The sequence below is a fragment of the Oncorhynchus clarkii genome, unplaced genomic scaffold (assembly GCF_045791955.1).
Source record: "Oncorhynchus clarkii lewisi isolate Uvic-CL-2024 unplaced genomic scaffold, UVic_Ocla_1.0 unplaced_contig_663_pilon_pilon, whole genome shotgun sequence".
Lineage (NCBI taxonomy): Eukaryota > Metazoa > Chordata > Actinopteri > Salmoniformes > Salmonidae > Oncorhynchus > Oncorhynchus clarkii.
Genome location: NW_027260890.1, coordinates 496,285 through 512,481, shown reverse-complemented (window position 1 = coordinate 512,481; position 16,197 = coordinate 496,285). Strand labels below are relative to the sequence as shown.

At 46.0% G+C, this 16,197-nt stretch overlaps 1 protein-coding gene across 2 annotated transcripts in view; it reads right to left on the bottom strand.

The window, feature by feature from the left end:
* LOC139402129 (BAR/IMD domain-containing adapter protein 2-like 1) overlaps positions 1 to 16,197 on the bottom strand; it is a 92,886-nt gene that overhangs the window by 7,922 nt on the left and 68,767 nt on the right. For both annotated transcript variants that reach the window (XM_071146203.1, XM_071146204.1), the window contains 4 exons: positions 14,765 to 14,900; positions 14,307 to 14,535; positions 11,109 to 11,171; positions 10,712 to 10,898 (listed from right to left, as the gene is read on the bottom strand). In XM_071146203.1, coding sequence (XP_071002304.1) covers positions 10,712 to 10,898; positions 11,109 to 11,171; positions 14,307 to 14,535; positions 14,765 to 14,900 — 615 coding nt within the window. The remainder of the gene's footprint in view (positions 1 to 10,711; positions 10,899 to 11,108; positions 11,172 to 14,306; positions 14,536 to 14,764; positions 14,901 to 16,197) is intronic.

The window sequence follows — 16,197 nt, the reverse complement described above, 5'->3', positions numbered from 1 at the left end:
TATTGGCGGGGAGGGGTGGGTTTAGGGTCATTAAATATTGGGTGGGTTGACTCATAACCTGCAATCCCTGTAGTTATATTGGCGGGGAGGGGTGGGTTTAGGGTCATTAAATATTGGGTGGGTTGACTCATAACCTGCAATCCCTGTAGTTATATTGGCGGGGAGGGGTGGGTTTAGGGTCATTAAATATTGGGTGGGTTGACTCATAACCTGCAATCCCTGTAGTTATATTGGCGGGGAGGGGTGGGTTTAGGGTCATTAAATATTGGGTGGGTTGACTCATAACCTGCAATCCCTGTAGTTATATTGGCGGGGAGGGGTGGGTTTAGGGTCATTAAATATTGGGTGGGTTGACTCATAACCTGCAATCCCTGTAGTTATATTGGCGGGGAGGGGTGGGTTTAGGGTCATTAAATATTGGGTGGGTTGACTCATAACCTGCAATCCCTGTAGTTATATTGGCGGGGAGGGGTGGGTTTAGGGTCATTAAATATTGGGTGGGTTGACTCATAACCTGCAATCCCTGTAGTTATATTGGCGGGGAGGGGTGGGTTTAGGGTCATTAAATATTGGGTGGGTTGACTCATAACCTGCAATCCCTGTAGTTATATTGGCGGGGAGGGGTGGGTTTAGGGTCATTAAATATTGGGTGGGTTGACTCATAACCTGCAATCCCTGTAGTTATATTGGCGGGGAGGGGTGGGTTTAGGGTCATTAAATATTGGGTGGGTTGACTCATAACCTGCAATCCCTGTAGTTATATTGGCGGGGAGGGGTGGGTTTAGGGTCATTAAATATTGGGTGGGTTGACTCATAACCTGCAATCCCTGTAGTTATATTGGCGGGGAGGGGTGGGTTTAGGGTCATTAAATATTGGGTGGGTTGAATAAAGAGAAAACAATGCATTAAAACCCAGAAATGTGTCATTTTTGTAGAATTCTGAGACCAAAAGGACAATGTCAGAGTTGAATTCAATAAGAGAAATGCTGTGAAAGAACAGCAGGCCAGAACAGTAGTCTAATGTTGGGGAAAGATGTGTGATGACTGAGGTCACAGTCACAACACAGGGACTTCAAAATTGCACATCAAGGGAACTGTACCGTTCAAGATGGGTTAGATAGAATAGTAGTATAACTGAAATCTGAACAGAGTGTAGGTCTATAACCTCTCACATAGTTTTAATATTAGCCCATAGAATTAAGCATTTCTTACAGTGAAATGATACAGCAAATGTACAGCATCATAAAAGCAGATAGTATTTCAACCACATAAAATATGCACCCAAGCTGAACTGAAATCTTATTTTAAAAAACGTGTTGGGTCTTTATAACAGCTTTTAATTTCCTTAAAACTGGAGTTATTGCATTTTTCCCCCGGTCCCTAAATGTCTTTGCAAGATAAGTAACTTTACCCTGTCAACTAAATTGAAGCATTCACTCTATCGATTTATGACATTATTCTGGTGAGCAAGGGTTTATTTAGTCTTCTAGGGCAACAACTACTGGCAGAAGAGAAGCTGCATGTATTTAATTATAGACAAGTTGACAAACACACAGCCTACCAAAATGTCGGAATTTATAAGCAGAAACATAGGTTTATTCAAAAAGGCCAGTCAAAGAATTGTTCCTCGCATTTTCTATATTTGCAGGTTAGGATTGAGTGTGGGCCTCAGATTTTCACTTTATCACATATAGTCAGGAGGTTGCGGATGGGTTACTAGCAATTCGGGTGGGTGCTGGTGAACAAACTGCTGACCCACGCATCACTGGTAGTCTCTCACAGCTGTAGTGCTGGGATGCCACCACCAGAGGACAGCATTGAGCCTACAGAACAGCATTAGCCCTAGAGAGGGGTAGGCAGGCAGATGTAGCCAGACACACATTGACCTTAGTGACTGCTGTCCTAACATCCTCTTGACATCCTGGACAGATGTGTAGTTTTAATCCTAGTCCTAATCAGACTGAGTGCAGGGTGTCAGCACACACACACACACACACACACACACACACGTCATTTCTCTCGATACTTTCTGATACATTCCTGTAGTACCTCTGCTCTCGCTACGTCAGTCTCTTCTCTTTCTGTGTCTTTAATCCGTTTCTCTGTATTCATCTGCCTCACTTTCTACACAAAGGGCAGAACCAGCAAGGAAGCATTTTTCTCATGGTGACAGAGCATTCCTGTGTAACCCCCACCCCTCCCTCTATCCCACCCTCTTCTCCTTCTAATTCCCTCCCCTCATTCGCTCCCTGCAGCCAAATCTGATGAATGGGGAAAAGACTTCTCCCTTATGGCACGGGTCATACTAGCACAATAAAGACCTGGGTCCTGGAGTTTGTAACAGCAGAGTTGTGGGTTTGATTCCTGCAGGGGCCACATGTACTGAATGAGTTTAGCATCTGTTAAATGAGCACATTATCAGTATTAAACATGACAATCAGACCTAGTCGTGTCCCAAAGGAGATGAAGAGAAGTGAGTGATCCCAGTTATGAACTAACTATAATCCCATTCACAAGGATAGAGCTATACGTGGCTGGTAGTCTGGAATGAATGACTCACCACTATACCATCCCTGCCTCCTTCAAAGACAGCCCTGGAGATGTGTGTCATATACACACACACACAACAATCTCTTGTCGCATACACACCTACACACAGTCCAGTCACGACACACACACCTACATACACAGAGTTACTCCACTTGTCGTGCTCTCACCTACACACCGAGAGAAACAGGAAGTGTTGTTCAGACTCACCTACACAGCTAGTCATTCTTTTCATTGTATGGAAAAACATTCACAGCATGCTATTCACCTACCCACACACCCACCCTGTGTTCACCTACCCACCCCCCGCGTTCACCTACCCACGTTCACCTACCCGCGTTCACCTACCCACCCCCCACGTTCACCTACCCACACTCACCCCCCCGCGTTCACCTACCAACCCCCCGCGTTTACCAACCCACACCCCACCCCCCGCGTTTACCTACCCACACCCTCACCACCCACGGTTACCTACCCACACCCTGCGTTCACACACCCCCCCCCCGCGTTCACCTACCCACACCCCACCCCCAGTCTTCACCTAACCACACCCCACCCCCAGTCTTCACCTACCCCCAGTCTTCACCTACCCACACCCCACTCCCACCCTTCACCTACCCACACCCCCTCCCACCCTTCACCTACACACACCCCACCCCCAGTCTTCACCTACCCACACCCCACTCCCAGTCTTCACCTACCCACACCCCACTCCCAGTCTTCACCTACACACACCCCACCCCCAGTCTTCACCTACCCACACCCCACCCCCAGTCTTCACCTACCCACACCCCACCCCCAGTCTTCACCTACACACACCCCACCCCCAGTCTTCACCTACACACACCCCACCCCCTGTCTTCACCTACACACACCCCACCCCCAGTCTTCACCTACACACACCCCACCCCCAGCCTTCACCTACCCACACCCCACCCCCTGTCTTCACCTACCCACACCCCACCCCCAGTCTTCACCTACCCACACCCCACCTCCAGTCTTCACCTACACACACCCCACCCCCAGTCTACACCTACACACACCCCACCCCCTGTGAGTGGCGCAGCGGTCTAAGGCACTGCATCTCAGTGCAAGAGACGTCACTACAATCCCTGGTTCGATTCCTGGCTGTATCACATCCAGACGTGATTGGGAGTCCCATAGGGCGGCGCACAATTGGCCCAGCGTCGTCTGGGTATGGTCGGGGTAGGCCGTCATTGTACATAATAACTTGTTCTAAACTAACTTGCCTAGTTAAATAAAGGTTCAATAAAACAATACAACGTCTTCAGGAAGCACTGTAACTAGCTGGCTTACAATTTGAGCTACAGAGGCATTTGTTATGTTATGAATTTCCAGACATGAATTATGAAAATATTTCAAGCGAGGGGTTTGTGCACAACCCTGCCTACTACACAAACCTCATCCTGTGTGTTCACCTACACTCACCCCACCTCTCACAGTATAACTGAACACATGACTCATAGATAGATTCCCCATCTCCACAGAGTGGGGCTTTGTCCTAAATGGCCCCCTATTCCCTATCTAGTGCACTACTTTTGACCCGAGCCCTGGTCAAATGTAGTGCACTATATAGGGAATATGGTGCCGTTTGGGAGCATCCCAGAGCAGTGTCCACCACCTCAACCCCTGCTCTATCTCTGTGTGTTGTTTGATGAATGGGAGCAGAGCAGGCTGGTGTAGTCCTGCACTGTTAAATACAATGTGTTTCATTGGAAAAACATGTTACTATCGATGTTCCGGAACTGATTGTCTGTCTGGCTGACTCATACAGCATGAATGGAGGAGAAGTACCTACTAGAATCAGAATCACACACTGGGAGAGAGATGGGGGGCTGGGACAGAGAGAGAGGGAGAGAGATGGGGGGCTGGGACAGAGAGAGAGAGGGAGAGAGATGGGGGGCTGGGACAGAGAGAGAGGGAGAGAGATGGGGGGCTGGGACAGAGAGAGAGGGAGAGAGATGGGGGGCTGGGACAGCGAGAGAGGGAGAGAGATGGGGGGCTGGGACAGAGAGAGAGAGGGAGAGAGATGGGGGGCTGGGACAGAGAGAGAGGGAGAGAGATGGGGGGCTGGGACAGAGAGACAGAGGGATCTTGTGTCCTTTAACCATTTGTACATTGTTAAAACACTGTATATATATATATAATATGACATTTGTAATGTCTTTACTGTTTTGAAACCTCTGTATGTGTAATGTTTACTGTTAATTTTGGTTGTTTTTCACTTTATATATTCACTTTGTATGTTGTCTACCTCACTTGCTTTGGCAATGTTAACACGTTTCCCATGCCAATAAAGCCCTTGAATTGAATTGGGAGAGAGATGGGGGGCCGGGCCAGAGAGACAGAGGGAGAGAGATGGGGGGCTGGGATAGAGAGAGGGAGAGAGATGGGGGGCCGGGCCAGAGAGACAGAGGGAGAGAGAAAGAGTGAGAGAGATGGGGGGCCGAGACAGAGGGAGAGAGAAAGAGTGAGAGAGATGGGAGGCCAGGGCAGAAAGAGGTGGGGGGCAGAGACAGAGGGAGGTAGGGCTTGGATTGGGGGACAGAGAAACAGTGAAAGAGACAGAGAGAAAGTGGAAGAGAAAAAAAGAGGGAGAGACATTGAAAGAGAGAGGGAAGTCAGACAGGGAGAGAGAGGGGAGTCAGACAGGGAGAGAGAGGGGAGTCAGACAGGGAGAGAGAGGGGAGTCAGACAGGGAGAGAGAGGGAAGTCAGACAGGGAGAGAGAGGGGAGTCAGACAGGGGGAGAGAGGGAAGTCAGACAGGGAGAGAGAGGGAAGTCAGACAGGGAGAGAGAGGGAAGTCAGACAGGGAGAGAGAGGGAAGTCAGACAGGGAGAGAGAGGGGAGACAGACAGCGAGAGAGAGGGAAGTCAGACAGGGAGAGAGAGGGGAGTCAGACAGGGAGAGAGAGGGGAGACAGACAGGGAGAGAGAGGGAAGTCAGACAGGGAGAGAGAGGGAAGTCAGACAGGGAGAGAGAGGGAAGTCAGACAGGGATAGAGAGGGAAGTCAGACAGGGAGAGAGAGGGAAGTCAGACAGGGAGAGAGAGGGGAGACAGACAGGGAGAGAGAGGGAAGACAGACAGGGAGAGAGAGGGAAGACAGACAGGGAGAGAGAGGGAAGACAGACAGGGAGAGAGAGGGGAGACAGACAGGGAGAGAGAGGGGAGACAGACAGGGAGAGAGAGGGGAGACAGACAGGGAGAGAGAGGGGAGACAGACAGGGAGAGAGAGGGAAGTCAGACAGGGAGAGAGAGGGAAGACATACAGGGAGAGAAAGAGAGGGAAGACAGACAGGGAGAGAGAGGGAAGACAGACAGGGAGAGAGAGGGAAGACAGACAGGGAGAGAGAGGGAAGTCAGACAGGGAGAGAGAGGGAAGTCAGACAGGGAGAGAGAGGGAAGACAGACAGGGAGAGAGAGGGAAGTCAGACAGAGAGAGAGAGAGGAGAAGCAGAGAGAGAAAGAGAAGGAGAGTGTCAGGTTCCAGGTGTCAGGTTCACCCAGAGTGGAATCCAATGGAAGGCTGGGTCGGAGCCGTGCCACCAGATGTATGTACACTGAGTGTACAAAACACGATGAACATTTCCATGACAGACTGACCAGGTGAAAGATATGATCCCTCACTGATGTCACCTGTTAAATCCACTTCAGTCAGTGTAGATGAAGGGGAGGAGAGGTTAAAGAAGGATGTTTAAGCCTTGAGACAATTGAGACATGGGTTGTGTATGTGTGCCATTCAGAGGGTGAATGGGCAAGACAATAAATGTAAGTGCCTTTGAACGGGGTATGGTAGTAGGGGCCAGGTGCAATGGTTTGTGTTAAGAACTGCAACGCTGCTGGGTTTTTCACGCTCAACAGTTTCCTGTGTGTATCAAGAATGGTCCACCACCCAAAGGACATCCAGGAAACTTGACCTAAAAAAAATCAGTGGGAAGCTTCAGAGTCAACATGGACCAGCATTCCTGTGGAACGCTTTCAACACCTTGTAGAGTCCATGGCCAGACCAATTGTGGCTGTTCTGAGGGCAAAATATTAGGAAGATGTTCTCAATGTTTTGTACACTCAGTGTACACTGATAGCCAGGCATAATAATGGCCACACACACCCACACACAGCGCACGTGCACACACACACGGCCGGACTCGGGACACAGAAGAGTGTAGCCTAATGAATATTTCACCGCAGTGAAAGAAAAGAGAAGTTGAGAAGTGTATTGTCTTTCCCAGACTTCTCCATTCAACCTCTCACACAGGAGGGCCAAACATCAAACTACAACCTGCCCTCTCTGGGTCACCACTGACCTGTACAGCCACGAGGGCAGCAGCTTATGTTTCCTCCTGTTGCTATTTCTAGTGTGTTTGTGATGAACGGGATGTCCAGCCTGTACTGTAGGTACAGTTAATTACACTCAAAGTAGTCTCTCGTGACGGACATCATGGAGTAGTGGGAGATGTGATTCTGGGTGCTGACATTACACTAAAAGTAGTCTCCTGTGACGGACATCATGGAGTAGTGGGAGATGTGATTCTGGGTGCTGACATTACACTAAAAGTAGTCTCCTGTGACGGATGTCATGGAGTAGTGGGAGATGTGATTCTGAGTGCTGACATTACACTAAAAGTAGTCTCCTGTGACGGACATCATGGAGTAGTGGGAGATGTGATTCTGGGTGCTGACATTACACTAAAAGTAGTCTCCTGTGACGGATGTCATGGAGTAGTGGGAGATGTGATTCTGAGTGCTGACATTACACTAAAAGTAGTCTCTTGTGACGGATGTCATGGAGTAGTGGGAGATGTGATTCTGGGTGCTGACATTACACTAAAAGTAGTCTCCTGTGACGGATGTCATGGAGTAGTGGGAGATGTGATTCTGGGTGCTGACATTACACTAAAAGTAGTCTCCTGTGACGGATGTCATGGAGTAGTGGGAGATGTGATTCTGGGTGCTGACATTACACTAAAAGTAGCCTCCTGTGACGGACATCATGGAGTAGTGGGAGATGTGATTCTGAGTGCTGACATTACACTAAAAGTAGTCTCCTGTGACGGATGTCATGGAGTAGTGGGAGATGTGATTCTGAGTGCTGACATTACACTAAAAGTAGTCTCCTGTGACGGATGTCATGGAGTAGTGGGAGATGTGATTCTGAGTGCTGACATTACACTAAAAGTAGTCTCCTGTGACGGACATCATGGAGTAGTGGGAGATGTGATTCTGGGTACTGACATTACACTAAAAGTAGTCTCCTGTGACGGACATCATGGAGTAGTGGGAGATGTGATTCTGAGTGCTGACATTACACTAAAAGTAGTCTCTTGTGACGGATGTCATGGAGTAGTGGGAGATGTGATTCTGGGTGCTGACATTACACTAAAAGTAGTCTCCTGTGACGGATGTCATGGAGTAGTGGGAGATGTGATTCTGAGTGCTGACATTACACTAAAAGTAGTCTCCTGTGACGGACATCATGGAGTAGTGGGAGATGTGATTCTGGGTGCTGACATTACACTAAAAGTAGTCTCCTGTGACGGATGTCATGGAGTAGTGGGAGATGTGATTCTGAGTGCTGACATTACACTAAAAGTAGTCTCTTGTGACGGATGTCATGGAGTAGTGGGAGATGTGATTCTGGGTGCTGACATTACACTAAAAGTAGTCTCCTGTGACGGATGTCATGGAGTAGTGGGAGATGTGATTCTGGGTGCTGACATTACACTAAAAGTAGTCTCCTGTGACGGATGTCATGGAGTAGTGGGAGATGTGATTCTGGGTGCTGACATTACACTAAAAGTAGTCTCCTGTGACGGACATCATGGAGTAGTGGGAGATGTGATTCTGGGTGCTGACATTACACTAAAAGTAGTCTCCTGTGACGGACATCATGGAGTAGTGGGAGATGTGATTCTGAGTGCTGACATTACACTAAAAGTAGTCTCCTGTTACGGATGTCATGGAGTAGTGGGAGATGTGATTCTGAGTGCTGACATTACACTAAAAGTAGTCTCCTGTGACGGACGTCATGGAGTAGTGGGAGATGTGATTCTGAGTGCTGACATTACACTAAAAGTAGTCTCCTGTGACGGACATCATGGAGTAGTGGGAGATGGGATTCTGGGTGCTGACATTACACTAAAAGTAGTCTCCTGTGACGGACATCATGGAGTAGTGGGAGATGTGATTCTGGGTGCTGACATTACACTAAAAGGAGAGCCAGGGTAGCGAGGGTTAAATCACATGTCACATCGAAGAGGAACTGGCGGCCCCAGGACCAACTGAACACAATGCAGGGCTTCTCCATGTCTTTTAGGGGGTTTAAGGAGTCTGGCTTCAATAGCTGTTTCTGCTTTAGTGAAATGGGATGGAGGGATCCTGCATAGCTTTACATTAACTGGGACTTTCACTGCTTGCTTGGTTCTATGTAGCATTCTGCACAGGGAAAACAGGAGTTGTTTGACCAGAGTGATCTTCTCATCCTCATAAATACACACATGTAGATGTTATAGCTTGCACAAGTTTAAACAGGAGACAGAGTCTCTCTGTTTGTATGCCTTCAGCCAAACCAACGCCAGCAGGTGTTTAGGTTTCTTACCATGAATTTCCATTCAGCCAGGATCGGGAAGCACAAACAACCTCGGATTGGCCTTTTGCACTTTGAAAACCCACAACTTTGACTGATGGCTTTGAATACATGCAAAAGCAAGAGCTAGTTGAGAGCATTGCTAGAGTGTAGGTTGAGCATTAGACACGCATGGCATGTCCCACAATGCATTGTAACTACTTTACACCTGCAGGTATTGCCAACACTTCTCTGTCATTCAAAACTACTGTATTGTAGCTTAAACAACCTCCAGGCTAGGCCCAGCCCTGTCCTACTCTACCGCAGCCCAGCAGCCCCTTAGTGGGACAGAGGCTCCCAGACGCAAGGGTGTCCAACAGTCCGGGAATGTATTACTATACTGTATTACTATACTATATTACTATACTGTATTAAAATACTATACTGTATTACTATACTGTATTAAAATACTATACTGTATTACTATACTGTATTACTATACTGTATTAAAATACTACACTATATTACTATACTGTATTACAATACTACACTGTATTACTATACTGTATTACAATACTATACTGTATTACTATACTGTATTACTATACTGTATTAAAATACTACACTGTATTACTATACTGTATTACAATACTACACTGTATTACTATACTGTATTACAATACTACACTGTATTACTATACTGTATTACAATACTATACTGTATTACTATACTGTATTACTATACTACTATACTGTATTACTATACTGTATTAAAATACTATACTGTATTACTATACTGTATTACTATACTATATTACGATACTGTATTAAAATACTGAACTGTATTACTATACTGTATTAAAATACTATACTACTATACTGTATTAAAATACTATACTGTATTACTATACTGTATTAAAAAACTATACTACTATACTGTATTAAAATACTGTATTACTATACTGTATTACTATACTGGCTCAAGGGGAAATCCTCTTATCCACGGTCTTATACAATGCTATGATCTGTTATACTGTACCATACAGTAACATCTTATCTTATCCTATCCAATACAGGTTTCACAAATATGAGGAGGCATCAAATACTGTATAGACAACCTTTAGGGAATTAGGATGTGCTAATGGTTTGATGTGGCTTGTAATCAGTAAGTGCTGTTATTAAGTGTTTATTAAGTATTGTTACGGTGTTATATAGGTGTTATTAAAATAAACATCCTATGTGCAGACAGGAAGCACATGTAAACATCAGCCAACTATCCTGTTTACACAACTGACAATGGAGAAGGACTGAAATGATCCAGAACCGCAGATAAGGTCAGGTACTTAGTACTACACAGTCACTAGCTATCAGCTCTGGTCAGGTAGCAAGTAACTGTATAGTACAAAGTGTCAGCTCTGGTCAGGTAGCAAGTAACTGTATAGTACAAAGTATCAGCTCTGGTCAGGTAGCAAGTAACTGTATAGTACAAAGTATCAGCTCTGGTCAGGTAGCAAGTAACTGTATAGTACAAAGTGTCAGCTCTGGGCAGGTAGCTAGTAACTGTATAGCTCTGACTGACCGTGTGTACAGAGGAGCTGGAGGAGGCGGAGAGGGAGGGCGAGTGCTGCTTGCTGCCCGGGAGGACACTCCTCTTGGGGAAGTCGCTGTAGTCAGGAGGGGGGAGGATCATGGAGGAATCATCTGTCTCTGTGTCCTGGTGGAGCAGGTTCACCACGCTCTTACTGCGCATGGGAGGAGCCCCCACACTGTGGAGAGAGAGGGGGAAAGATAGAGAGAGAAAAGAGAGAAAGAATGAAGGAGAGAGGAGGGAATTCTGATCAGCAAATGTCATCAGACTAGGAGAGTAGAGGAAACACTATGAGACAACAAGTCTGGATGAAACCTTTGTGTGTGTGTGTGTGTGTATGTGTGTGTGTGTGTGCGTGTGCGTCTGCCTGCTTGAGTGGTCCCCTTACCTGTTGTTATTCACTATTGGCTCTGAATATGCCCGGCAATAGGATGATGGAAACCATCCCCTCCTGGAACACAGACAAACAGAGAGAGAGAGAGAAAGACAGAGAAATAGAGGCAGGTGATTTCACTTGTATACTACTCCCATCTCCACAGCTTTTTCCTACAGGCCCCTGAATAACCCTCAGACAATCCTAATACATTGACGTCCACACTGAAGTACACAATCCCCTGGAACATGCTTCTCTACACACCATCCCATCATGCAGTAGCTTAATAGAATCCCCTTTTCAGGATTCTGTATCATCAACCTCTCTATAGCTGTCTAACAGGTGTTGAGATAGAAGTGAGGCCATTATGGTAAAATAAGGTAGATAATCATCATAGGCCTCTGAATGGACAAATCATTGACTCCATACAAATACCTGTGAGAAATGTTCATATTTGTCCATTTGTTCACTGGGCTTCAGAATGGGCGGCTGGGTGCGGCCAGTGTTTAACTAGATTACAACAGTGAGAAATGTTCATATTTGTCCATTTGTTCACTGGGCTTCAGAATGGGCAGCTGGGTGCGGCCAGTGTTTAACTAGAATACATAAAGGCTGGGATACTGTATCAACTTCCAGCTTCCCTGTTAAAAGCACCACAGTGAACCGTGCTGTAGGGTTTAGGTAGTGATCACATTTCACTAACCTGATCTGGAACCAGGCCAACATTTCACAGTCACATGTCTCTCATTCTCTCAGTCTACTGTCTCAAAGGGTATAAAATAATCATAGATGACAGATTTTTGTCATATAGCCTTGTGAACATAATGAATATATGATTCATTATTCATGTTTTCACAGGTTATTAATTAAATGTATTTCATTCCTCTCCATGACACTCTTCATCACACTATGGTGGTGGAGGGATACATGTGGATGTTATCAGTGTGTGTTGCTAGGTGACTGACCCAGATCCATCACTCTGGCTGAGGTGTGACAGATAGGTGTCTCATCAACTCAATGACATCACACTGCAGGGACCTCCACAAGAACCCTACACTGTATCAATGGCACATATCTAGGTAACATCCCAAAAGCCACTCTATTTAGTGCACTGCTTTTGACATATATAAGAGTCCATCATCTGTAGAATCTTAAAGAACATGTACAGCATCACGTCAGGAATACAACACCTTTATAAAGTTCATTTTGAGCCTTGATCCAGCAAAAACATCAGAGATTCATTTGGCTGTGATTCTCTTCTTTCTCTACTTCTTTCCCCCTCTCCCCCCACTCCTCCCCTCCTGTCTCCTCTGTGTCTTTCTGCCTCCAGCCATGTGCTGATTGTATTCCCCAGTGTGTGCCGGCTCCCAGGCAGCTCTTAGCGATCCCAGAGCACGGCGCCCAACCAGCCCCACCTGGAGTGGTCCATTTAAGGGGAGCTCAATCAAATCAACATCTAATCAGGACCGGAACTACCACATGCACACAGCAGCTGGCGGTGTGTGTATAAATGCATGTGTGTGCGTTAGGGCTGGGAGGTATACCATATTTGACTATATGCAGGTATGGATGCACGAAACGGTTTGGGTTTTTACTTTACCTTCTATCACAGTATTTGAATGTTTGGTTTGTTAAATGTGATACGCCGTATGTAAAGTTCATTTTTATAGTTTACTCTGCTACTTGAGTCATCCCTCTCCGCTCTCTCTCTCTCCCTGCTGCTTTGCGACAGACCTAATCCCACCCCTTCACTCAAGGAGCACATTTGTTGTTGCTTGACCACGAGACACTTTCGTTCAGTCTGCATGGTCAATGCAGCACATGCAACAATGTTGATGACAACGATGTTGTTTCCACTTTGATCTTAATATAAATCCACAAGCGTTTTATAATTACAATATTAGTTTGTGTTTCTTACATCTCTAACAGCTAGTTTGTATTTTCTAGTTAGCTGGCGAGCTAACTAGCTAATAAAGTACTGAGTCAGTGCAAACGTAGCTAGCTAATACAGCCTGATACCAGGACTGAGTCAGAGCAAACGTAGCTAGCTAATACAGCCTGATACCAGGACTGAGTCAGAGCAAACGTAGCTAACTAATACAGCCTGATACCAGAACTGAGTCAGAGCAAACGTAGCTAGCTAATACAGCCTGATACCAGTACTGAGTCAGAGCAAACGTAGCTAGCTAATACAGCCTGATACCAGGACTGAGTCAGAGCAAACGTAGCTAGCTAATACAGCCTGATACCAGTACTGAGTCCGAGCAAACGTAGCTAGCTAATACAGCCTGATACCAGGACTGAGTCAGAGCAAACGTAGCTAGCTAATACAGCCTGATACCAGGACTGAGTCAGAGCAAACGTAGCTAGCTAATACAGTCTGATACCAGTACTGAGTCAGAGCAAACGTAGCTAGCTAATACAGCCTGATACCAGGACTGAGTCAGAGCAAACGTAGCTAGCTAATACAGCCTGATACCAGTACTGAGTCAGAGCAAACGTAGCTAGCTAATACAGCCTGATACCAGGACTGAGTCAGAGCAAACGTAGCTAGCTAATACAGCCTGATACCAGGACTGATGGAGGCTTAAATCAGCATGTTGTTTGTGCAACAGTATCTTCTAAATCAAAGAGGAATAGGCGAAGCATGAATATGTTGGCCATATGAATAAAGTTTTAATGTAGCCAAAGATCATATGGTCCCCTAGGAAACACTGAACATCACTTTGGTTCCTACCCGGTCACAATAACTCATCCATGGCATTTTCATTAGTTGTCATGTCAAACAACACTATTATTTATATTCTTACCATAGAATAAACATTCTATTTCCATGATTCCAAAAGTTCGCCCAAGGGTTTTGAACTAAATCGCAATTGCAACATTTGGTTAAAATAAGGCCTAGTATTTTCCCCATATTGTGGCAGGGTGGACATGATCTCAAATGAGTGCAGGGATGCAGAAATGGATAGAAAATAATACAACATGATTTTAGGTTGAAGTTGTATTGAACAGTATAAAACAATCCAAATGGAGAAAGACCCATTGAAATCATTTAGAATATATGTGTTGTCACGCACTACTCATAAAGCAAATCAAAAACAGAAAATACCGTCAAAAATGTGAAAAATAATATGATATTTTGGCCATATTGCCCAGCCCTAGTGTGTGTGTGTGTGTGTATGCATCACCGTATGTGTCTGTCTAACTTACTGCCTGGTTTTCTCCAGTTCTCCGTAGAGCCATCCGTCCCTCTCGTCAGGTATGAGCAGGGTGATGATGTCTCCCTCGTCAAAGCTGAGCAGCGTAGAGTTGGTCCCAGAGGTGTGGGGGAAGATGGTGCGGACCCTGGGTCTCTTCACAATGTTGTTGAGTCCTGTGGCCACAGACACTGACCTGGGACCTAGACCGCCACTCTCCTCCCCTCCATTGTCCCTGTAGTCTGGAGAGAGAGGGAGAGAGAAGGGTTAATACACAGACATGTACACAGGTCCATGTATGCACCCACATACAAACACACACACCAGCGATCAGCGGGGAGGACATGCGAACACACACACACACACCCACATACAAACACACACACCAGCGATCAGTGGGGAGGACATGCGAACACACACACACACACACGCATACGAACACACACACACACACGCACACACACACACTACCTGTGCCACTCTCAGTCTCTCTGGTGACTGAGTTTGTTGTGGGTGTGTCCTGCGTGAACATACTGGCCAATGGGCTGGTCTGAGCCTTCAGTGCCGGGGCAGGGGGTGGAACTGTGTCCCGGAATATGGAGTTGCTCTGACCATAGGAAGTGGAACACAGGAAGGGGATAGTATGAGTGCTAGAATGTACAGTTGTTAGTAGTTAACCTGCCATTGGTAGTGGTACATTATTATTTTTTAATAACAAATTCTTATTTACAATGACAGCCTAGGAACAGTGGGTTAACTGCCTTGTTCAGGTGCAGAACGACAGATTTTTACCTTGTCAGCTCGGGGATTCGATCTTGCAACCTTTCGGTTACTAATCCAACGCTCTAACCATTAAGCTACCTGCCGTCTAGTGGTTAACCTGCCACTGGTAGTGGTACATTAGTAGTTAACCTGCCACTGGTAGTGGTACATTCGTAGTTAACCTGTCACTGGTAGTGTTACATTAGCAGTTAACTTGTCACTGGTGGTGGTACATTAGTAGTTAACCTGTCACTGGTAGTGGTACATTAGTAGTTAACCTGCCACGGGTAGTGGTACATTAGTAGTTAACCTGCCATTGGTGGTGGCACATTAGCAGTTAACCTGCCATTGGTAGTGGTACATTAGTAGTTAACCTGACATTGGTAGTGGTACATTGGTAGTTAACCTGCCACTGGTGGTGGTACATTAGTAGTTAACCTGCCACTGATGGTGGTACATTAGTAGTTAACCTGCCACTGGTAGTGGTACATTAGTAGTTGACCTGTCACTGGTGGTGGTACATTAGTAGTTAACCTGCCACTGGTAGTGGTACATTAGTAGTTAACATGCCACTGGTAGTGGTACATTATTAGTTAACCTGCCATTGGTAGTGGTACATTAGTAGTTAACCTGCCACTGGTACGTTAGTAGTTAACCTGTCATTGGTAGTGGTACATTAGTAGTTAACCTGCCATTGGTAGTGGTACATTAGTAGTTAACCTGCCACTGGTAGTGGTACATTAGTAGTTAACCTGCCACTGGCAGTGGTACATTAGTAGTTAACCTGCCACTGACAGTGATACATTAGTAGTTAACCTGCCACTGGTAGTGGTACATTAGTAGTTCACCTGCCACTGGCAGTGGTACATTAGTAGTTAACCTGCCACTGGTAGTGGTACATTAGTAGTTAACCTGCCACTGGTAGTGGTACATTAGCAGTTAACCTGCCACTGGCAGTGGTACATTAGTAGTTACCCTGCCACTGGCAGTGGTACATTAGTAGTTAACCTGCCACTGGTAGTGGTACATTAGTAGTTAACCTGCCACTGGTAGTGGTACATTAGTAGTTAACCTGCCACTGGTAGTGGTACATTAGTAGTTAACCTGCCACTGGTAGTGGTACATTAGTAGTTAACCTGCCA